This window comes from Passer montanus, unplaced genomic scaffold, assembly GCF_014805655.1.
Source record: "Passer montanus isolate IOZ18808 unplaced genomic scaffold, ASM1480565v1 scaffold5, whole genome shotgun sequence".
NCBI classification, from domain to species: Eukaryota; Metazoa; Chordata; class Aves; order Passeriformes; family Passeridae; genus Passer; species Passer montanus.
In genome coordinates this window covers 11,401,290-11,424,410 of record NW_024369929.1, presented here as the reverse complement: position 1 = coordinate 11,424,410, position 23,121 = coordinate 11,401,290, and the positions used below count along the sequence as shown (strand labels likewise).

The 23,121-nt window shown below is 40.9% G+C and overlaps 1 protein-coding gene across 2 annotated transcripts in view; it reads left to right on the top strand.

Moving 5' to 3' along the window:
* The window catches only part of AGBL1 (AGBL carboxypeptidase 1), a 265,872-nt gene that overhangs the window by 53,602 nt on the left and 189,149 nt on the right, over positions 1–23,121 (top strand). Inside the window, exons 7-15 of one of the 2 annotated variants that reach the window (XM_039723561.1) lie at positions 881–1,089; positions 6,076–6,241; positions 7,185–7,258; positions 9,276–9,392; positions 10,379–10,980; positions 12,241–12,324; positions 13,427–13,513; positions 13,849–13,997; positions 17,222–17,309. In XM_039723561.1, coding sequence (XP_039579495.1) covers positions 881–1,089; positions 6,076–6,241; positions 7,185–7,258; positions 9,276–9,392; positions 10,379–10,980; positions 12,241–12,324; positions 13,427–13,513; positions 13,849–13,997; positions 17,222–17,309 — 1,576 coding nt within the window. Of the gene's footprint in view, positions 1–880; positions 1,090–6,075; positions 6,242–7,184; positions 7,259–9,275; positions 9,393–10,378; positions 10,981–12,240; positions 12,325–13,423; positions 13,514–13,848; positions 13,998–17,221; positions 17,310–23,121 lie in introns of both variants that reach the window. The other variant, XM_039723560.1, reaches the window with a different exon arrangement.

Here is a 23,121-nt window from a genome sequence, read left to right as displayed (position 1 = left end):
GGAAAATTTAGGCAGGGTTGGTTTAAAGGGAAGGAGCCTGGGGTCTGGTGTGGCTTCATGTTTGTCCTGAGGGCCAGGGCAAGGAGTGCAGTAGGTGAAGGGATGTGTTTTAGAAACTCAGCAGGATTTGTATTATATCACAAGCTCTTAAGTCTTATTTTTTAAAAATATTTTTTGTGATTTTCTTGCCCATGCAGTAAAGCCTTTAAGCACTACCTGAATGTGACCTTTAAAGTCTTGGAGCCAGGAAGCAACAGAAAAGAAGCCCCAACTGCTATTGCTCATGTTGGTGTTTTGTTAATTTTTAAATACTGTGGGTTTCCAGAATCACTTGATTCATGGCTTTCATTATAGAGGTTTTTGTGGGAATACATTTAGAAATTAAACATAATTTCTCTGGCTGTGACAGGACGGTACAGCCACAAGGTTTTTGAATTTGTTGATCTCAGCAAGGTGTTCTCTCAGGACTGAAGTGCAGCACTGTGATGAAGATTTTATGCTGTTGACTACTCTTACTTTATTCAGCTCTTCTCACTCCTCAGGAGCTTTGGTAGTTTCAGGGAATCTGGTGGTGCTGCAACTGGAATTAGGTTTATTAGCACCTGGATGGAGATACAGACTTATGGTTTGGTTCATCTGGAGGGTTCCTGTTTCCAGACAGGACACTGTTATGTTTTTTGGGGTTTTTTTCATGTAATGTTCCAAGAACGTCACTCATGTTTAGCAAACAACATTTTGAATTTAAAAAAAAGCTTTAAAAATACATTTTGTTTTAAAAAACTGAGACCATTAAACCAGATTGAGCAGGTATTAAAAAGCACTGAGTGGTCACAATTACCAAGCAGGAAGGAGCTTAATTCAGCATTTCTCTCCTTTTCAGAGTCAAACAGCCGCCGGGCAGTGAACAGAGGCTACCTGGGTGAACTGCTGAGGCTCTACCAAGACTGGCATCGCAACGACGTCTCCAACAACTACATTTACATTCGTAGGGGTCTCCTGCTCTGCCTAAAGTACATCACCAACATCCAGCTGGGCAGGGAGACTTTCCTTGGGTCCCGGGGAATGGAGATTCTCTTCACAAGCGTGCAGGTAAATGGTGCTTTTTGTGTTTAAATGAGGTGATTTGGTGGTTAAGGCTGGGTTTTACATCCCACTGCAGGAAATTCCATCATTATATAAATTCAGGATAGGACATATAAATGAAAAAATTGATTACATGAAGAACTATTGACTTTTACACAGTTAGTACTTTAGAAAAGCTGAAATGTTTCAGTTTAAAACAGATCTATGGGAATTCTAGTTCATGCTTTTAGTGCTTCTTTTCTCTTTCCCTGAGCATCCTGCTGCCTGCTTGGACTACTTCTCCTGAAGAATAATGGAATATCTCTTATAGGGGAATTGCTTAGGTCTTTTGTGAGATTTTCCTTTACAATAACCAGATAATTCCACTCAATCAGCCTTTTAAACAAAATGCTCATTTAGCCAAGCCTTTCCTAATGAGAAACATCCATCAACAGTTTTTCAGGAGGTTAAATTTTAATCTTGTGAAACATTAATGTGAGTTCAAGAAAGATGCCATGGTCCTGCAGATGGGCTGCCTATAAGTTACAGAAAAAGCAGGCACAGAACAGTGAGAGTTTCCTCAGTCTCTCAGCAAAATGTTTCCTTAGCTTGCTTTGACCTTAGAGAAAATCACCTTGTGATTCCATGGCAGTGTTTCCACTGTCATTCTTACTAGCTATGCATTGTCACTCTAGAACCATCAGAAAGAAAAGCCTGTCTCCTTCTCCCTTAAAAAAAAATCCATTGCCTTATGATTCAGTGTGTTTATTTCTTCCCCTTTTCCATCACTGTCATGAAGGATTCTTCTGTGAGTCATTTCTTACCAGCAGTGTATGGGAGACTTCTGGAATTATTCACTTCACTTCACTTTCCTCCTGAAGAATTGACCTTTTCTTTAGGTAGGATGAGGTGGCCAGAGCCAGCAGACCTCCCAGGGGATTATGGCCTCTGTTAATGAGAAGTCCCTGGTCTGAAGAAAGGTGGATAGGGTGGATGGAAAGAGCTGCTGAGGTTGGATGTTCCCTCTCAAGAGCCTCCCACAGCCCATGAAGCTTTCTGAGCTAACACCTCCTGATAGCTCAGCCTGGAGCAACTCCATGGCAAGAGCAAACGTGGGGTCACCTTGGGTGCACAAACAGGAAATGACATCCTAAGGCTCCAGTAAACACTGATAATGCTAATCCTTCCAAAGGTGGAAGTGGAGCAGAAATGACAGCTTCAGGGGCTTCCAGTTTGCTTTTTTCCCAGTGTGTGCTATTAGGGAGACCTTGGACAAGAAATAAGCAAGGTTAATAGATTCAAAGCTCGATATTCTCTCACTGCTTCTTTAGGATGTTGTCAGTCTTGCAGTGTCTCTCCAAGACATGAAGTGTTGGCAGGAGTCTGGCAGCCCTAGGAGATCTCACTCATGCTCTTCCCTATCTAACCTGAGGTAGAGGCTGCTGCTGCCATAAAAATCTTCATTATTTTCATGGGAGAAAGATGGAAAATCTTGTCTTCTGAGATGGACAACAGGCTGTAGCAAGAGAAAAAAAAAGATGAAGACAGGACAAGACCACTCCTGGCTGGGAAAGCACTGACTCTGTGTGTGTGGACAGTATTTTAGTGCCTTCAGGGAATGCACTGGCTCTGGTGATTAACCTGGACCAAATTGAGTAGGTAATGAGATTTTTAAGGTGTTAAAATATGGCTAGAAAAGTTCTGCTGAAACTTCTAAAGTTTTTTTGTTTGTTTCTTTTATTTTTCTTATACACACATATTTATTGAAATGAAAACCATTTTGCTAGGATGGGTTTGTTTTAAACTCCAGTGGAAATTCTATTTACAAGGCTGGTTTTCAATTGAAGCCTCTCTGGCTGCCTATTGTCTGGGCTGATGGACAGATGAAATACCTGAGCTTTTAATAGCCCTTAAGCTTATTTCTTTACAGGAGGAGCCAATAGTTCAAAAACTGTCACCTCACATAGATTAGAAGTGACTGCTACTCAATTTGAGGAGAGTTTAGAGATATTTTAGGGGAATTTAGAGATATTTTGAATTCTACTCCTACCTGGAATAAAAAATAATTATAGATAATGAAACCATTCATGGAAAGGAAGCACTTTCTGTTCCCATTCCCTTTTCCTAGCTGCACTTAGATTTTCCTGACAGTTAAATGGTATATTCACATTAGCATTGTCTGGTTTTGTGTGCAGCGACAGAGCTGCCTACTCTGAGACAAGAAAACAGGTTTGTATGTGCTTTAGGAGATACTGCTGCATGGAATGTTATCTTGATATTTTATCACTTTTCCATCTGGTTTCTTAAGCTTGCCTTGTTTCTCTCCAGCATCCCCTACTACTCTAGGATAATATTATCCTATATTCCATTCTGTTTGCCAGTAGGAGCATCAATCAGCATTGCTATCTTTTGTCTTACTGTCATATTGAAACCTCCTTTTTTTTATATGTATATCACATACCATATAATCTGTCCTATTCCAGATTCAGGGGAGAAAAGATTGTATGGAGATTAAAAGGCAGATCTGAATCCAGGTTAGCTTTCCATGAGTTTTCTGAGCTAAGGATTTACTCTTCCCTCATTCACACTATCTCACCACAAAATAAATGGGATGGCTTACACACATACAGAGCAGTCTCCTGTCTGCTTCCCAGGTGTCAGTAAAAAGGGCTTTTCCAATACACTGATGTAATCATTTTCAGCCATTTGTAAACAGTGTTGCCTCAGAATCTGAGAGCACTTTATGAGCAGTAATGAAAACAGTCCCACAAATTCCCTCTAAGGTATCTGAAGGCTTGTTTGCACTTGTGAGCTAATTTGCTGTACAGAAAAATGTCTTCCAAATGGCATCACTGAGTAACTCCATGCGTGGAAGTTCATTGTCTAGATGAACATGCCTTGGTCTTGACTATTTAAATTCACTTGGCAATGAATTAAGAAGGTTGTCCCAAGGCAGTCAATTAAACAGTCCTGCATTCACTGTTTGAGCAAAAACAGATCAGTTTTAGTAAACTGAACTAGTAGACTGTTGAGAATATTAGCCTGTTCCCACATGTAGACAAACTTTCCTAATCTTTCCTTTAATAACAAGCAAACAAAGGCAACCATATGAAGGAGTGAATAAATTGAAACAGAAATAGAAACCAGTTCTCCTTGGTGTTTGCTCTACCCATAATAAAACTTTCCTTGGAGATGCTTTCATAATTTTCTTCTCTCTCCCCCTAGTTTCAAACAGCCAGAGAACCAGAAATACATATTAAAATTCTTGTAGTGAGTCTTGTAAGCATGTCAGCTTTAGATGATTTTTTTCTAGCCTCCCTACAGGAATCCTGGTTAATCCCACTGAATCTTATAATGCCATTCAATCATACATGAGAAAACAGTAAAATCCTCCCCAACCAAAAGAACCCAATACAGCCATTTTACTGTTCCTGATTATAAAGTACTTTATCACAGAATCATTTAGATTGGAAAAGGCCTTTAAGATTGAATCCAGTCATTAACACAGCACTCTCAAGTCCACCACTAAGCAGTGTCACGTTTTCCTCGAAGGAGATGAGGTTAGTCACAGGCAGAACCTGTGATGCAATGGTCATTTTATGTTCTTTTTTTACATTTTTTTGGCCCTCTGCCTGCTGAATGCTTGGATTGTCTGATTGGTTTGGTGTTTTGTTTTTTTTTTTGTCCAGCCCAAATGCTGACTATGGGCTGTCAGGCAATGGCGCAAAGTATCTGTTCTGCCCTCTTGGTTGTTCTGTTTTATCTCTACCTTTTTTTGTCCAGCCCAAATGCTGACTATGGGCTGTCAGGCAATGGCACAAAGTATCTGTCTGCCCTCTTGATTGTTCTGTTTTATCTCTACTGCAAGGATGAAAAATGATGAAATGGTAGTAGAATGTATTGCAATAGTTCTCTTTTGCCTTGTAGCATATTCATGCTGCTTATTTAAGCTGCATTCTTGTTTTGATGAGCTCAATCTTAGCTCCAAACCACTGAAGAAAACGTGCTGAGAGGCAGAGTGAAGATTGTGAATTTGGGTAGAATACTGCACGTATGACTCAGTCGCTCTGATGGAGGCTGTGCTTTGGGTGTGCTGCATTTGGGCAAATCCAAGGGCTGGGTTTTCTGAGAATTGCACCCATTGGTTTTAAACAACTTTGCCTTTGTGCAGCAGTATAATTCCTTTATCCAAACTCCCTAACTGTTATATTGAAGACATTGTGATGTATGAAGACATATATCACTTCTGTGATGTCTCAGGAGGTCTTTCTTTAGTTCTGTGGGGATTTTGGTTTGTGTTCTTAGCAACAAAAGTCTGAGGAGCTCACTTGCACAACAGTACAACAAAAATACAAAATAGTCTGTGTCTTCAAAGCGTACCTGGGCTGTAAAAAATCTTTATATGTCTATTTTCTCCACTGGATTATAGCAGTAGAAATTGTGGGATACTGCAGTTAATTAATTATTTTATGATTAGGTAATATATAGTGATCTTTCAGAATAGCTCTTGGGCCTAATGATTTAACCACAGAGAGCAGAGTACAGTGGGAGTGTATTCTCTTTGAGAAGACATTGTGTACCCTGAATACACTGAAATAGTGGTGTTAACTCTTAGTTTTTTGGCATGATTCTGGGTATAGTTGTGCTGAAGTTGCAGGAGCACAGATTTTGGCATGTTTGGGCAGCCAAAACATACACATGACAAGACTTTTTCAAGAGTAAACCTGGAAATCTTATGGGACTGGAAAACCAAGATTGACATTTTGCTGCAGTTTATGGGTGTGAGTCATGGGTGGTGAAGGGAATTGTGCAGACTTTTTCAAGAGTAAACCTGGAAATCTTATGGGACTGGAAAACCAAGATTATGACGTTTTGCTGCAGTTTATGGATGTGAATCATGGGTGGTGAAGGGAATTGTGTTCTCACCAGAAGAGTGGCTCTGCTCTGGGGGATTATGACAGGGAGGACTGTTGTAAAAGACTATTCTAAATGTAGTTCTCCTTTGTTTCCTAGGACTGTTTATCTTGCAAAAATCTGGATCCTATCATAACTACTGCGATTCATATTCTGAGAAAGTGCTACCCCAAGGAGCATCTGCCTGTGGTGACTGTAAGAAGTTCCTATTCCTTCCCTCTTCCAGGGAATGCCAGTGCTGAACCTCCATGTGAGGGATCTGAAGGTAAATGGCTGAAGGGTGAGTGCAGAAGGAGGAAAAGGAGTATGACATGAGAATTAAGTGTGGCATCTGGGGAAGGGAGATTTGGCATAATCCTGAGGTTTACAGTTAGAATTAATCTGATAATTTATAATGTCAGTCAGTGGAGAAGAAATTACTCCCAGGTCGTCTTGAAGCTGCAACAGTCTGTTTGGAGAATAAATGAAAGAAGATGTAAAGAAGCAAGGAAAAGGAAAAAAAAATATATTATCAAAGAAATAATGGAGCTGAGTGGGTATAGCAGAGGCTGGAGATGCCATTGCTCCCCAGTAGCAGACAGACATAATTGTGCCTGTGCATTGGCTGCTTGGGGTGTAAAAACTGCCCTGCAGCCTTTTCAGTAAAGAATTGCAAGAATTATTATCCTTTTCCCTTTCTGAAGTAAAAGCAGATAGCAGTCATGCTGCATGAGTAGAAGATGGGAGCTCTTGCTGGAAAGCAGAGCTCAAGCACAGGCAGGACAGCTACTCGGCAGAAAAGGCTCCATGATACACAGAAGCAATTTTTGCTACATTCAATTTTGTGTGGAAGATACTGAAATTCTATAACAATCATAGCAGTAAAACACCCTAATCTAGATAATACAGATTAAGAGCATCCTGTAATATCATTGCAGCCAAGCAGAAAATCTCTGTATTGCTTTGTAAAATGAGTTGGATCCATATCATGGGGACATTTGTCATGGTTTTGAAAGGCAGTGCTTGAGTCCAAGAGAACAGAGCTTTAAAAACTGGGTGAATTGGTGCCAAATTCATTTATATGAGATTAACAAATGGGATTTGCTTTAATCAGGGTTGTGGTGTGTTGTGGACTGTGTGGCACACATAGAAGAATTTACATGTATTTCTCTGTGGGGTATGAGCGGGATATTAGGTTGAACACCTTTGTCTCCTTCCTATTTCTGCAGATGACAGTGAAAGTGAAGGAGAGGAAGAGGCTGAAAAAGACTGGGATAATGAGGATGTGGAGAGTAAAGAGGAAGTAGGTATACGAGCCATAGTTATCTACATACTGGAAAATAAAACATTTTGTCTATTTTGACACCCTGAAAGACTGACTAAGCAGAGAATGTAGATGTGCATGTGGTCCCACGTGAACACACTACATGGACAATAGGGGGATACTTGAAAAAAGGAAAGGAGAATGCACTGACTTTCACTAAAAAGTGCCTTGCATTTATTCTTTTCATTTTCATGCTTGTCACCCAAGGTGGAGGGGTTTTGGTGACTCCTCTGTTCCTGCACAAAGACTGCGCAGAATCACATCCACAGTCAGGGATAAATGGTGGATCTTTGATCTGCTAGGCATATGCCAGGAAAATGGCATTTAGGGAAAATTGATTTATCATCTAGGAAAGGCTAACCCCCTCTTTATTCCCATATCAGAGCATATTTGGGCTGTGCAGCTACCCTGAGGAAAAGGCTAGTTCTTTTAAGCCACAGCTGCTGCATTTGAACCTATATTCCTTCTTTATTTGCTGCTGCACACAGACAAATAATACAATGAATTATTCAATACTTCTCTGAATTCGCCCTTAGCACTCTCCCTGCAGTGGCCTAACTGGCAAAAAAAAACTTCTACAAGCTGAGGATGAGGGTGCAAACTTTTCTGTTGTGAAAATACAAACTAGCTCATATGCAAACGTGAAGTAGTGGATGCTGCTAATAAGTCTTATCCACATAAAGTGGCTTGGGAAAGCAAATTAAAGAAATGAAGTTGCAAATACAGTCTAATTAGAAATGATTGAGACTTCTGTGAAAGTGAGTTCTCATTACTTGCCCTGTCTTTTTCTCCTCAAATATTAAACTGTTTTCACCCAGTAAAAAAGGAAGTTAAACCCCCCCACACACATTATCTGAGTGTCCTAACTTGCCCCTGTCTGACTGTTTTTATCTGACTATTAGAGCTCGTCAAGATGCTCATTAGGAATAAGGCTCATAGTGGATTTATCTCCTTCTTTAATTAGTTATTCATTCAGTAACAGCTCCTCTATGCTTCTGAACTATTTCATTATTCATAAGGATTTACCAAGTAGATGTAAGCAGTTTTGGGGTTGTCTTTTCTCTTTTTTTTTTTTTTTTTGCCTAAGAGCTTATTCTACATATGAGTTTTAAATACTGTTTGTCTGGTTTGCTGGTCATATATCTTCTGTAAAAAAACCTTGCTAAAGGGAAAGCAAGCAGGGAATGGATAATGAACTTTCAGCTTAGCCCCTTTTTTTTGTTGTTGTTTAAGGTCTTTTACACAATGTTTGCTGGTATTGATGTGATTTGCAAACATTTTCACAGCTACATAACACATATCCATGCATGCTAGCAACACCAACCAAACTGAAACTTGGCTCTACCCTTCCATCAGGAGCTGTTCAGAGTTCTATGAAAATAAAAGTCACCACATCAACCATCTATTCTTGTCCATCCAAAATTTGAAGCTTCTTATGCATCAGTATGCTCTCAGTGGCAAATCCTTTTCAACTGAGCTCATGTTTCTGGCAGGTCTTCACTGCCTTTTCATCTCTGCCCAAACAACATTTCAGACTCTGCTTTGTGTCCCAAGTGTGCCTCAGGGTTCGAAATGCTGTGGGCACTGGTGCATTCAGGCAATTTTACTCTTTTCTTCTAATAACACCTTTGGAAATTAATCTGTTGGTCAGGAGCAAATAATTTCTTTGATGGCATTTGGTGGGACACAGACATATTGAATTATTTGAATAATGCTGTAATGTAATGCCCAATCATCAATGCCATGTCTTCATCCTTTCCTCTTGCTCCAACTTTTCCTGGTGTGTTTTTGTTTGTTTTTTTATAATGTAATAGCTGAAGGCTTGACACAGTTTGGCTTTGGTTCTCACATCCGATATGGGTAAGGCTGCACATTAATGCACAGCAGCCCTCAACTGTGAAAGTTTCAGATACTGTTTTTGTCCTCAATTCACTGATGGTTGATCATCTCATGGGGCAGGTGTAATGCATGTGCTTTTCTAATTCTGCTTTTGTAGGACTGTGACTTGGAGACAGATGTGAATAAATTGAGGTCAAGGCCAGTGCTTGACCGGCCAGAACAAGAGCTTGAAAAATATGAAGCTCTGTGTGCAGAACTTTTCCAGAATTTTCAGGTAGGTTGTAGTGCAGTTTCCTTTATTTGTGAATATTCCAGAATTTAAGAAATACTTGAAAGGCAGTATTGACAAGTATTAGCTAGACAAGGCTATTTCAAAAGTGAATCTGTAAGTCTTACAGGACTAGAAAGCTAAAGATTATGACTTTTTGCAGTAGTTTATTGGTCTGAATCATGAATGATAAAAGGAATGTTTGATGCACATTTTTCTGGGTGTAGATTAAGTAAGCACCGTTGAATCAATTGCCACATGAGAAACCTGTCAGATAATTTGTACCCTTGCTGGCAATTTCAACAGCAATATCAAAATCAGAATGAGATGTGAAAAGTAAATACTGTCAACTAGTGGTTTGAAAGAAGAGGAGATTACACAGCCACTGGATGAAATGAACAGTTCAAATATTTTTTTTTTCTAGTGATGCTTGGGACAAAAAAAATAAGGAATATTGCACTCATTGCAAGTTTTGCAATTTAGAAGAGCTGAAAACCCTGTTTCAAAGTGAATTTGAAAAAGATCTCTGGGTTAATGTATCTCCTGTACATGGAATATTGTGATACTGATTGTGACCATAAGTAGCCAAATGGGATTAAATCATACTCCTGCATGAAGCTGGGGTGGAGTTTTGCGTGACAAATTGGCCACCTTTACCCTCCTGTAACATTTAGATTTAAAAAAAAAAAAAAAGCCTTACAAAGTGTCTTCCCTTCTTTGTTTGAATGATTGATTTTGGTTGACTCATCTGGCAAGTCATCTCCAATCAGATCCTGTTGGTTTCTGAGGATTTCTGTTGAAACAGCTTTGTGGATAGAGAAATGCTGGCAGGTGGTCCATGCACTGATTTTGCTATGGCTGTTTTATTGGTTGAGTACAGTTTTGGGAGATGTGTAAATATTTCCTCTTTTCCCCCTTGAAAGGTTTCCTCTGGAAGGAGGCACAATCTGTCTGTAGTTTCTTTTAATTTCTTCTGCTTTTTAAATTTAAAGGAGCTTGAATTTGAGTCTGAGGAAAAGAAGAGCTTGGAGGACAGGACTGAGAGTCTTCCCTCTGCTCCCTCTCATTTCATTCCAAGTGATACTTCTGTGAAGCATCCAAACTGCAGATGGAGAAACCAAAGTGTCACAGAGATGGGACCAGATCCAGGAGAGCAGGATTTCAAAGTCCCATTGCAGAGCTGGAGAAAGAAGGAGGAATGCATATGGGATAAGAATGATGAAAACAGAGACATTGCTGAAAAAACCCAGGATAAGGACTTCTGTGAGGAGGCAGATCCAGCCAGGAGTCATGTGTTTGCTTTGTGCTCTCTCCTAAAAGATGCTGCTTGGTACAAAAAAGTATTTTACCCTCATTGTGAGGCCTTGATCAACCCTGGTCCTGAAGGGAGGCTGGAGAGCTCAGATATAGTTAGAAATCTTCTGGAGAAACACCGAGGGGATATTCCATTCCACAGCCCTTGTTTCTATGCAGCCAGGGCCAGATGTGTGAAGTCCATCCCAGGCTACAGAGAGCTGGCATTCCCGGATTTCTGGGGTCACCAGCCACCTCCTTACAGCAAGCCCGTGCTGGAGCGCAAGCATGGGGTCCAAAGGTGATTGTCTTTTAATGTAGTGACCAAGTGGGGAGCTCTTGGGCTCAAAGCTGGCTTATGTAGGTTCTGACTCTAACGCCTCTGAATACCTTAGGAAGTTATTGAACAAATGTTTTGGTACCCAATTATGTGCCTCGATTGATAAATTCATCAACAATGGGAAGCTTAGATGGGAATCTAAGCTGGGTTGTGAATCTATGACCTTGTTAGAACACAAACGAGAACAAGTCTATTTTAAAGATGGAGAAGCCTCTGTGCCCTTGTCAGATATGTTTTTTCCTTCAGTCTTACTCTTTTTTCAGCCACTTTAGTGCTTGCATCATTGGTCCCATCTGACTCTTTCAGGGAAAATCCTATCTATCCTTTCAGAAAGGACCTCTCATTATTTAGGTGCTCAGATGAGTGAGAAGCTGTGTTTTGAAGTTGTGCTGGGAGAAAAAGCTCTTAAAACTACAGTGTTTTGGCTTGACATAGGCCTATATGCAATAACTTCATATTTCTTTTTAGTGGTATGGGGGATTATTAGCAGGCAGCAAAGATGGTGGATTCTATGGTAAACTTCAGAGTTGATCAACTAATGGCATTTGTTAAGACTACTGATTTCTGACTGGTAGGAGAATGATTCTTTCTGCAGTAAATATATGAGCTAGAAATCTTGTTTAGAGGGAAAATCATGCTACCATCTTCTTGCACTGTTACTCTAAAAGCTCTGCTTTTATGGCTATAACAACATGTGTAACTGTACAGCTGAAATGGGACTAATCATATCATGCTTCAAGGCATAACATGATTGCTTCAAAGGTCAGGAAGAAAATCTGGTATTCCACATTTGATCATCTTCAGGGATCAGAGAAGCTCTGTTTAATAATGGGTAGAAATCAGCTTGACTTGTAGTCAATATTCACTATGAGTCAGACTAGTAGATTTGTAAGTAATGGCAGATATTTCCTCACAGGGTAAGACTGGCCATTTGGGGGTTGGCATTGACTTAGAAGAACTGAAGATAAATCAAATTTGACACAATCCAGTAGTGAATAAATAATCTTCCAGGATCAGTCATTTATCCCAAAAAGCAACTTGTAATGAGGGCAGAGCAGAAGTGTTCTCACGACGGGGGGGGAAAAATTTCACCTGGATTTAGCACATGGAAATTCTTTCCAGTCCTTAAAAATAATTTTCTAAGACTGTTTCTAGAAGACTATATCAATATTTCTCACACTGTCACTACAATTTGCTGATTTGCTGCTTTCTTTTTCCCAGAGACAAAGTCCTTGATGATGTTCGCCGCCTAATCCAGCCGGGAGATGTGATAGGAAGAACTGTGTTTGATTTAGATGATCCCAGGTGGGTCCCTTAAATTGAGTGCTGCAACCAGGGGCACTGTCAGTGCTGTCACTGAGCTCAGTTTACTTGATCAACTCTGATAAAGGCAAAGTAACAGGAGGTAAAGGCCTAACAGAGAAAATATCCAGGAGGGGTAGATTGTTTCTAGGTGACTCCAGGGAAAGGATTTGTTGTGGAAGCCACTGGAGCAGGAAATCATCAGAACTTTTAAACAGAACAAGAAAATCCATACATCAAAGGGGACTGTAGGTTGTCCCTGGATCTGTCTGCATTGCATGCTGTGATTTGGAACAGAGACATGAAGATCAGTGCTGGGAACTGTACTGACAAATCCATCTTTTCCACCCCCTGTGGCAGAATTTCCCATGGAGTCTGCACAGCCAGTGCCACAGGCTGTAGATGTACCCTGTTTTCATAAGTGTGACACTCCCACAGCACTTCAAAAATAAACACAACCCTCAAACATCTGGCCTTGTGAAAGCTTTAAGCACTCAACTATGGTCTGTGAGAAGATGTAGCGCTGGGCAGTTGAGAGGGTCCCAAATTTTAAAGAAATTCCATTCAGAGGAAGGATAAGTGACTTGGAGAACATTTTTGTCCCAAATTTTAAAGAAATTCCATTCAGAGGGAAAGATAGGTGACTTGGAGAACATTTTCTGGAGCAGAAAAGAGGTGAGAGTTTGAGGTAGGAGAAAGTTATGAAGTTGCTTAGGATTAATTTAAGGGTTTCTAAGCAGTGGGAGAAAGAAACTCTACAGATGAAGGAAGAGTAAATATAGAGTAATTGTATAAAGCTGCCTTCTGCAATTAATGAAATAATAGGAATAGTCCAGTGGGAAAGTAACTGGAATAAAGAAAGCAAACATGGACAGTGACAAGAGTATTGGGAAAAGGAAAGATGTGATTTAGAATTACTAAGCAAGAACAGAGAGAAAAAGCTGCATTGGATAGGAAGGTTATGGATTTGCTCACCTCCTCCTCTGTCCCAAGGTCTTGCTTATTAAAAAAATTATTAAAGCAAAATTTAGCATATAAAAGGTGCTGGGGAAGGCTTCTCTTTGAAGCAATCTGCTACAGATGTCCTTGCTTTGCTTTCCAGCAGTCTCTCAAGCCCAGCTGCTCCAGGCTGTCTGACATTTTTCTCCCAGTTTGAGTCAGGAAACCTTCGGAAGGCAATCCAAGTGCGTGAGTAAGTACCCCTGCCCAGAGGTGTCCCAGCCTGCCTGCTGCTTGACCACAGCATGGGAAGGTGGCCTTCTCCTGGCTTTGGAAAGGGTCAGCCAGGGAAGCAGGTTAGATGATGTGGAGCTTATTTTGCCTTCTAACACCTGGATGTCATGGAAGGAACACGATTAAGAAAACAGAGCTCAAAATGTTTTGACTATTATAGTGTGAGTATTTAATGGTGTTTGATGGTGATGCTCGCAAAATATCAATCAATTTGACTGCATTGCCTGCTGTCAGCGTGTTCAGTGGTAGACAGGAGGTGTTCATGGCCGCTGCTTTTATTATTTTCCTTTACAGGTTTGAGTATGACCTAATTCTGAATGCAGATGTGAACAGCAGCCAGCACCACCAGTGGTTCTACTTCGAGGTCCGTGACGTGAAGTCGGCGGTTCCCTATCGCTTCAACATCATCAACTGTGAGAAGCTCAACAGCCAGTTTAATTATGGTATGAGCCTTGGGGGAATTGGGGCAGCCTTTTCTTCACAAGAATATCTTTTTAATGCCATAAAGGTTTCAAACTCTGTGTCTATAAATATAAGGGAGACTGTAAATTCAATCTTATCTGCCCTGAAGTCCACTGAAAGTCACTTTATATTTGTCAAGGAACTCTTGTCTATCCTCAGGAGGACTGAGGAGGAAACTGAATATTGAGACCTAGGAGAGGATTTGTGGGGGGAAATAAACATCACTGTTGTGTTCATAGACCAGAACTGAAGAAGAATGGCACTAGGGTTGAGGGGCAAAGGCAATCTGTTGGAACTGAATGAGCAGCATAGGATTGAAAAGTAATTGTAAGATTTAAGTAAATGTGGTAATCCTCAAACAAATATTCATGATTCTTTGGTCTTATCTAGTAAGATGTCTTTGGACCTACTGAAATTTCTGTTGCTATTAATGAAGATGAAAAATTCTGTTCCTTGCTGTCCTTGAGCTCCTGTCATGGTTCACGAGAAAGGCAGAATTGTTCAGAAACAAGCAGGGCAAATCTCATCTTTCAATGCCCATTTTAGAAAGACATTATTTCTTGTGCAGGGAGACTGTGGCTTGAATTCTTAGCTAGCATGGGCTGGGGTTTTTTTTTGGTTTGTTTCCATGGAGCTCTCTTAATTTACACCAGCTCAAGACCTGGCTCAGAATGTTTAATAAATCCATAATATTAGACTTTGCATTCCTCTGAAGCCCTGTGGCTACAGCCTCTAGCATCACCAGGACGACTCTCTGAGGATCAATGTACCTATAACACACAGCCTTAGGAGTTGGAACCACTTGTATGTGTGAAACTGGCTGGATGAGTGACATGACAAATTAAAAGGCATTTACTCTTTAACCAAAAGGGCTGAAGTTCAAGTATTCAAACAGACCCCAATTTAATTATTTTGGTCATTGTATAGTTCTTACCTGAATTATCAAACAATTCAGTGTGGTGTGTGTGGCAGGAGGCTGAAAATGAAGGATGTTGATGTCCTATTTTAAACCACAATGCAATTGTTGATGTAGCCCCTAGTCCCTTCACTCTTGTAGACAGATTCAGGCTATTATTGGTGGAAGGTTGTTATTTGCTAGTTTGGCTGTTATCAGCATTTATAATCTAATTTTGTGTACCTGAAACTGCACATGACTCACATGTTCAAGCATGCAATGAATAATATATTTGGAAGAGAAATGTGAAAATACCATCTGGACTAAGGAGGGAGGCTAAGCCACGGCTGGCTTTTGGATGGCTTGTTTGTGGGGTTGGCTATTAGCAATTCCTCTGTGGGCAGTGAAGCTCCAGCTTTCCTGGCTTGGCTGAGCAAGGCTCACTACCCCTTCCAGCACATGCAGAGCATTTACACAGAGCAGTGGTAAGAGATGCTGTTTATTTGTCACATTCCCTCTGCACCTTCCTGGGCTAATGCCCACACTCTGAGACAAAAAGCCTGCAGTTGTGATGTAGTGCCAAAGTGCCCTGGGTGGCAATTCTTTGCAGCTTCTGGTTACTTGTCTGGTTTGATTTTTCCCATTTGCTCTTGGTTAGATGGCACTGTGTGACTTTCAAATCAGCAGAAAGGATATTTAATGAAATAGCTGTGGCCAGGAGCAGAGCAAGACAGGAGGCACAGAATCCACCTCTCCCCTTCCCTCTCTTTCACTAACTTACACTGCCATGGGAGATTTCATCAGAACCTTGACTTCAGTTTGTTTTCTAAAACTGAACATTTCCACAGGGGCAGTAAAAAGGAAAAAACTGGTGTGTTGGTTTGGTGTTTTTTTTTTTGTTTTGTTTGGGTTTTTTTCCCCATTAGAATGAGATGGCAGACTAGTAGCAGCCATTGCTCCGAGACAGTTTCATGCATGAGTCCTTTGGACTCAGAAGGGCAGGAGCTGGCATTCAGATATCAAGACCCCTGCAGACACTGAGCCTCACAATCCCTTCCCTGATCAGCTGGGCATGCCTGTGTCTCTCAAAACTCGTGGTGACCATGTCCTGGTACCAAACACAGAATTGTCTCTTGTATAACTCACAGCACTGGTTCAGAAAACAGCATTCTAGAAGCTGCTCCTGGCTGTGGTGAGTTAGTGCTGCCCCACAGCCCAAGGTGAGCTGGAAAGGCATTGCTGATGATGTTTCTGGGCTCCAGCAGTGCTGGAGAGCTTAAGAGAGAAACCCAAAGGAAGAAGGGAGCTGAATAGCTGTTAATGGAAATGTGTCATCAGTATTAATAATTTTCAAGCATCACCTTCCCCCAGCACAAGAACAGCTGAGTGAAGGCTTGGAGGGCAACTTATCAACATGCAAAAATACTTGGGAGGGCATTTTTCTCTTTCTTAAATGTGCTCTCACAGAAGTGGTGCCAGCATCATTGCTGGGCTCAGCTGTGGCTGTGCTGGGTCCACTGGAGCTGCTGACAGGAGCCTCCCCTGCAGCCCCTGGCCAGGGACACCCTGTGCAGAGAGCTCTGCTGGGGAAGGCAGCATCCTCACCCTGCCCTAAAGAGCAGAAAGGTGTGTACAGCAAAGGAAATTGACACAAAAACTCCCTGAAGATGGGATGGATTCATGGAGCTGTGAGTAATGGCAACTCAGATCAGAGAAAGCCTTGCCCCTCAAGGCATGAAACAATAAAATTTTGGAGGTCAGGAAGAGGTCATGCTCTGGGACAATGCAGTACAAAGATGGATGCTATTGTTATCATCATTTATGATGCTTAAGTGTTATTTAGGACTAATAGTAAGTTTAAAACACGTAGTTTTGCTTGCTGATTTTGGAAGTCAGGGTTCTGGATGCAACACTGATCTCTGATATTATGGTAGGATTAAGAGTTCAATAACATTGCAGCCAAGCATGAAATATTAGACTAACCAAATTACTGATCTTGTTGATGCCTTGATTCGTATTATTTTCTTTCCCTTCCTCTGTTTGTAAACAAAATGGTTTGCAAAGGCCAGAAGAATAATTTATTTTTTAATAAACTCTATTCAGCTCATTTCTTCTGGAGGGACTTTTTGTACAGACATGGCTCTCTCAGAATAAAACACAAGGCTTTGGGAATGTATTTACTCTGCAAAAACTCTCAGCAGAGAGAGCACAGACAAAATAATGCTGCTGCTTCTTTAGCCTTTTCCTTCCCACTCCTGTCTTTTCCAGCCAGGGAAGTCACATCACCTGAAACTGTCCTGTTTTCTGCAGGCATGCAGCTGGTCATGTACTCAGTGAGGGAAGCTCTGCAGGGCAGACCTCGCTGGACTCGGGCAGGCCAGGAGATTTGCTACTACAAGTAAGTGCACCTTTGGTGAATAATTTGTGCCTTCCTTTCTCTACTGTTTCACTTCTGTTAAGTGCACTGATGTCATGAGCCTCTTGCCATCAGTGCCCCCTCTTTCAAATGTCTCAATTGGTGCTGGCTCAATGTGTTGTGTGCTTCCTCCCTCAGACAACAGCCACAAGTGAGACCTCGCTATTAGGTGCCAGGGAATATGCAGCATTCCCTTGCCCAGAAAGAAGGAGAAGGAAAGGAGAAGTAGTGTAGTTGTTTTTTCCATTGGCTGGGAAGAAAAGAGCTGGATGGGATCATTGTTTTTTCTCTTGCATACACAGACTTTTGTAAGAGATATAGGAGCTAAGGAGCCAAAGAATGGGTTGAACATACAAAGGTGGAGTAAAGGAATCCTGAAGCTCAGTGCTGATATTTGTGCAAGTTCCATGTTTCAGGCTGCTTTTGCAGTGTGCCAGAGCCTCAGAAGTTGTTCCAGTTTGTGTTGGAATTTTTTTTTCTAGGGGTGGGGTGGGGAAGGATTCAAGGCCCAGATTATCCTCTCTCAGCCTAGCATCTGTCTACAGCACTTTGAGTAGCTATTTTATTTTAAGTACTATCTGCTGATCTTCATGTACCTGACCTTAATCTTTTCTACCTCAAGAGCTCACATATGTGGTTCAGTGCTTTCCCTTTACATGCCTGTAATCTCTGGCTTCTCTGAGTATGGGCAGACTTTTCATGCTGGATACCACTGCAGTGGCTTCCCATATCATTAGCAAGGCAGCTATTGTGCAGTGATTAAACAGCAGCTGACTTCCAAGATTAAGCCATGATTGTGCAATTAAGCCTGTAATCAGATTCTTGTTCAGAATATATGAGAGAATTGTTTTATTGATTTGGAATATTCTGTGTTTTCTAGCTGTACATTGAATTATATGTCAACATAATCATCTAGGATAAGTACTTGTTGTCTCTCATTTATTGTGTGTTTCTGGTTTTCACATATTTTTGTATACACAAGAATGTGCTTGCACACACATAAATACGTTTTCACCTCTGCTGAAACTTTAATGTTTTTATTTCAATGATTATAGAAGATATTCTCAGTCATTACAAGTTTCAGGGGGGAGGGATGTGGAACTAGTGTGGTTGGGGATGCTCAGGCTTTCTCTCAGAAGAGGAGGAGTTGGGATTGCTACAGTGATATCACACTGCCAGTATTTTGGGGAAAGAGCTCACTTCAGTTCCATTCACCCTGGTCACAGGTATCCTAAGGTGGGGCTGCATATTTTGAAGGGAATCTCAGAAAATTATTTTTACCGGGACTTATTAATAAATACATGAAAATAGTGATACACTTTCAAAAATACAGAGGAACCCAGGCATGCCTTTAATTGCTTTTGCAGCAGGGCCTTCACAGAGAGACACCTCTGAGCTGAAGGACAGGGGGAGGAAAAGCTCATTGGTGAGATGTCTGTGTGAAGCAGGTTGGCTGATCTTTGGCATTCATCTTCCCTGTGGATGGGGTAGTTTACTCATAAAGATGAATGTTGTGGCACAGCTGTGTCACTGTGTTCCTTTTTCATACGTCTCACAAGGGTTTTTGTGTTGTGGAGAATATTACCAGAGCTCTTGTCAGAAAGTAGCTGAGTGACACTTCTGCTCTATTTTATTGTCTCTCTGTGAAGTGACAGGATACACCCATGATAAACAGTTGCAGTTACAATAAGATCATCTAATTCTCTTGCTGTCTTGGCAGCTTTTATGCAGTGAATAATATTCCTTTCTGGCAAATTATTTAAGGAATAATGGCAGCTGAGTGCTGAATTGGTGACAATGTGCTTGTGCCTTTGGTTTCATGGCTCATTCTAAGCATATTATGTAACCTCCAGCTTTTTCAGACAGTAGACAGGTCAGATAGTTATGAACATTTTGTTCTCACATCAGCACTAAAAACTTGGCTGTTTAGTGATACAACAATGTCAGAACTAGCTCTTTTCTTTTCAGCATCTTTATAATCACATTAGATGAAATAAACATCATAACATTAGCAGGTCACTTCTCTGCTCTAATGATATCTGTGAGAGGGTGATACATCAGCCTCTCTCTGAGAGCACCTGGCCTTTGCAGTGTGACTGAACACCTTAATGGCACAATGGCTGGGGGAATATTCTACTTCAGCTGGGATTCTGCCTGAAATATTGCCAACAAAAATATCTTATCAGGGATTTGCCCTTTGGAAAGGAAGTTGTGTTGTGCATTTTTTGCTTTCCAATGTTGCAGACGCCAAAATAACAGCCATGCCCAGTAAATTGTTAAATACTGCTTTTAATGGTATGAATCAGGATGCTACTGAAGTGTCTTGAACTTAATAACCACACTTAGAGATATAAAGAAGTCCAGACATGGAAAATGAGGACACCAAACTCCAGGTGGAAAGTATTTTGGACCAAGGGAATACATCAACAGATTAGAAGAGAGAAACATTTTCCTTTCCATTTGATCTCTGTTTTGAAGTGGCCCAGAACTCTGGGATATTGATACTTTCTTTGGCCATGTTAGTCTAAGCTGAAAATGCTACATTCCATCATCTAACAGTACTAAAATAGTAATTTAGTACTAGAATACATGTAGTATTTTACAATACTAAATGCTGCAGATAGGAAGTCTAAAGATCAGATGGCCAAGAGATATTGCTCCTGAATCTCTTGGTGCTTTTGAAATCCTCAGTTACAACCCAGCTCTTTTCCTGCCTGCATCTTTATCCAAGCTGCTTCACCTGTCTGTCTGTTTTCTCCCTACAAAGGGTGGAAAATTAGAGTCACTTATCTGCCACCCAAAGAATGGAACAGATAAATGGGGAAGCATGTTTTAATCAGATAGTGTTTGCAAAGATTTTTTTTTTAAGTTCAAAAAATTATCTTGCAGAGCAAGAGATAAGTAGTATAATAATTATTATTAATTAACTCTTCATCACTGCTATGCTGGAAATACAATACTTGTGCATTTTTTTCTGAAGGAGAGCAGCAAGCAAAGTGATTTCATTACTACAAAGTGACTGAAAGGCACAGTGGATACAGCTTACATGTTCATTGAGAAAACTACACTTGGGTCTCTTTTTTTCCTTCCAATAACCAGTGTGTTGGCTTCTGGAAAGCATAAGAGACTTTCAACATGTTTTTGAAAGAGAAGACAAATAAGGTAGTGGGGACCAGATGTTGCCAGAGTCTTTTATTCCTTTCCTTTTCCTTGCTTGTTACTTTAGGCTCCATGCTGATATGGTGGGGTGTTCTGATGAAAAAGTGGTGAGGAACTAAAAAGCATCAATCTGGTGGAGGAAAAAGGAAGCAATAGAGTTATTTTGGCTTGACAGCAGTAGGAGGAGAGGGAGGCACAGAGGAAAAATGTTATTTTTTTAGGTTTCTTTCAAAATTATTCGGAGCTACTGCTTTGTATGATGGATTGTGAGGAGAACAGATTATATACAGTAAAAGTACATGATCATTTACACTGCTTGCACACAGGGGTTTTCCTTTTCAGTGCAAGACTGAAGAAGATTGAAGCCTCCCAAAGCCACCTGTAACTTTCCTTTTACTGCCAGATAGCTTGCTATGGGTTGAAGCATGTGTAAAGAAGTGATTCAAAAGTCTGGGAGAGTCTTTTCTGGGTGGGTAGTTGGGTGGAACAGCAGAGATGCTGGGAACAAGGATGAAATGTGCTGCTGAGCAGTGCTGCGAGAGCATCCCTGCCCTCAGCATGGTGTCTGAGCAGGCAGGAGTGAGCAACACTGAACTACCAGTGTGGCATCAAGGTCAGTGGTGTCTCTTGCTGCAAAACCTCTGGGTTAAAGTGGCCATTTTAGGTAGGAGAAGACACTTGTCTGCAGAATTACAGACTACAGGGGGAGAAGCCTTTACTCTGGAGTGTTAGGGACAAGTGGGGATAATGTCTATGTCAGATATTTAGGCAGTATCTGCCTGCAAAGACCTGCTTTCTCCCACACCTCTAACTACAAATGTCAGCTTGGAGGGGAGGACTTGGAAGAATTCAGCACTTTTGTGACCACACTTTATGAATAAGGTGATCTAACCTTCCAAGTGTCACTCTGTATAGCAGAGGCTGTGGAGGTGAGCATTTTCCTTCTGTACCATGCAGGAAATGGTTCCCAATTATCCTTCATTGTCAAAAATAACAGGAACTATATTAAATGTCATTGTTCTGACTTCAAAAAGATACCAGACTTTAACCCTCCATCCACTGAAATACATATATAAATGCTAAATTATGTTTCTATATTTGTGTGTTTATTGAATTTTTTTCCTCTTTTAGTCTGTGTCCAATATTAAGGTGCTTTATTTTCAAAAGAAATGTTGGGATAAAGGGTTCAACTGAGAATAAAATCATAGGCTTTTCAGGTTGCCACTGTGACTCAGTATTCCTGCACTATCTATTGATCCAGTTGGCATCACTCACCCCGCATGTTTCTAACTATTGAATTCAAGGGAAAACCTAGCAGCATTGTATTGTCTCTCCCTTATTAAAAAGAGCTGATTATTTTGGAAAATTTGACAAGAATAATTATCTTTTCTCTCCACCCCTTTGAATAAAAATGAACAGTAGTAAAATAAACTAGTATTGTAAAATTCAGTAGTTGAAATTGCATCTTTTGGTTGCCTCTTCTATTTTGCATTTTAATGCAACATTGATGATAACATTTGTCAAAGAAACCTCACAGTCCTTCAGAATCAGAAGGTTTGGCAACAGCATAATTGCTGCAATGTGGGAAAAATATTGTTTGAAATGTACTTATGGATGCAATTTGCTCTGAGGCTTCTCCCCAAAGTGCATGATTTGTCACTTCATCTCTGCTGAAAGAAAACTTTCTTACTCAGCCTGAAGTCACCTCTTCATCAGAGTAAGTCTCCTGCAAGAGATCAGCTCCTGACACTAGGCTGAGGAGCTTGTTACAAGATTTGTAGTTTTACTGAAGGCAGTGTCGAGGATTTGTGTGCTCTCTTAGACCTTGTCAGTGTTGACCAGCCTCACCCAGAGCTCTGCTGTAGTGGGGCTTCAGCTCAGTCACTGCTGTGTCCCTGCTGCTGTGTCCCTGCTTTGCTGCACATCCTGGTCTGGATCCTGACCCAAGAAGGGACCTGCTGCTTGGACCCACACCTGCCTCACCACCACAGTCTTGTCTGATGATCTGAACCTGTGGTTGAGCTCCTCTGCTGCCCCCAGGCATGCCCTGATAGGTGCTGTGGGAGATGACCCTGCCTTAAGAGTTTTCTGCTCTTCTGGCTTCCATGTCAAGCTCAGCTCCCTGTTTTTTAGGGAGCAGCTGGTCCTCACTGTTCCCTAAGACGGAGAGGTAAAAGACTTCAAAAGAAAAAAAGGATACAAATGGTCCTCACTGTTCCCTAAGACGGAGAGGTTAAAGACTTCAAAAAAAAAAAAAAAAGAAAAAAAGGATACAAAGAAATTTGGGGTTGGTCACAGCTAGAAAATCTGTATCAAGTCACTGTTCTTTCATGCTCAGTCTCTACCCAAACCCACTCTCCTCTTCTTCCTTCTCAGCAAAGTGCCTTTGATGGTGTCTGAAATATTTTTATGTATGCCCTATTTATTATTTATTTTTATTCCTGAAATATAACTCTTCTTCCTGTGGTGGAACTGAATAGTTGGTTTGGTAGGGTATTCAAATTTTCTAAATCTCCAAGCTTTTTGCAGAGTATTTTCTTATGGCATTGTTCAGGGCTGTGAATAGCAACCTGCCTCTGAGCAAGATAATGTGGTTATGTGAAGAAATACAGCAATTTTAGCTGAATGCATAGTT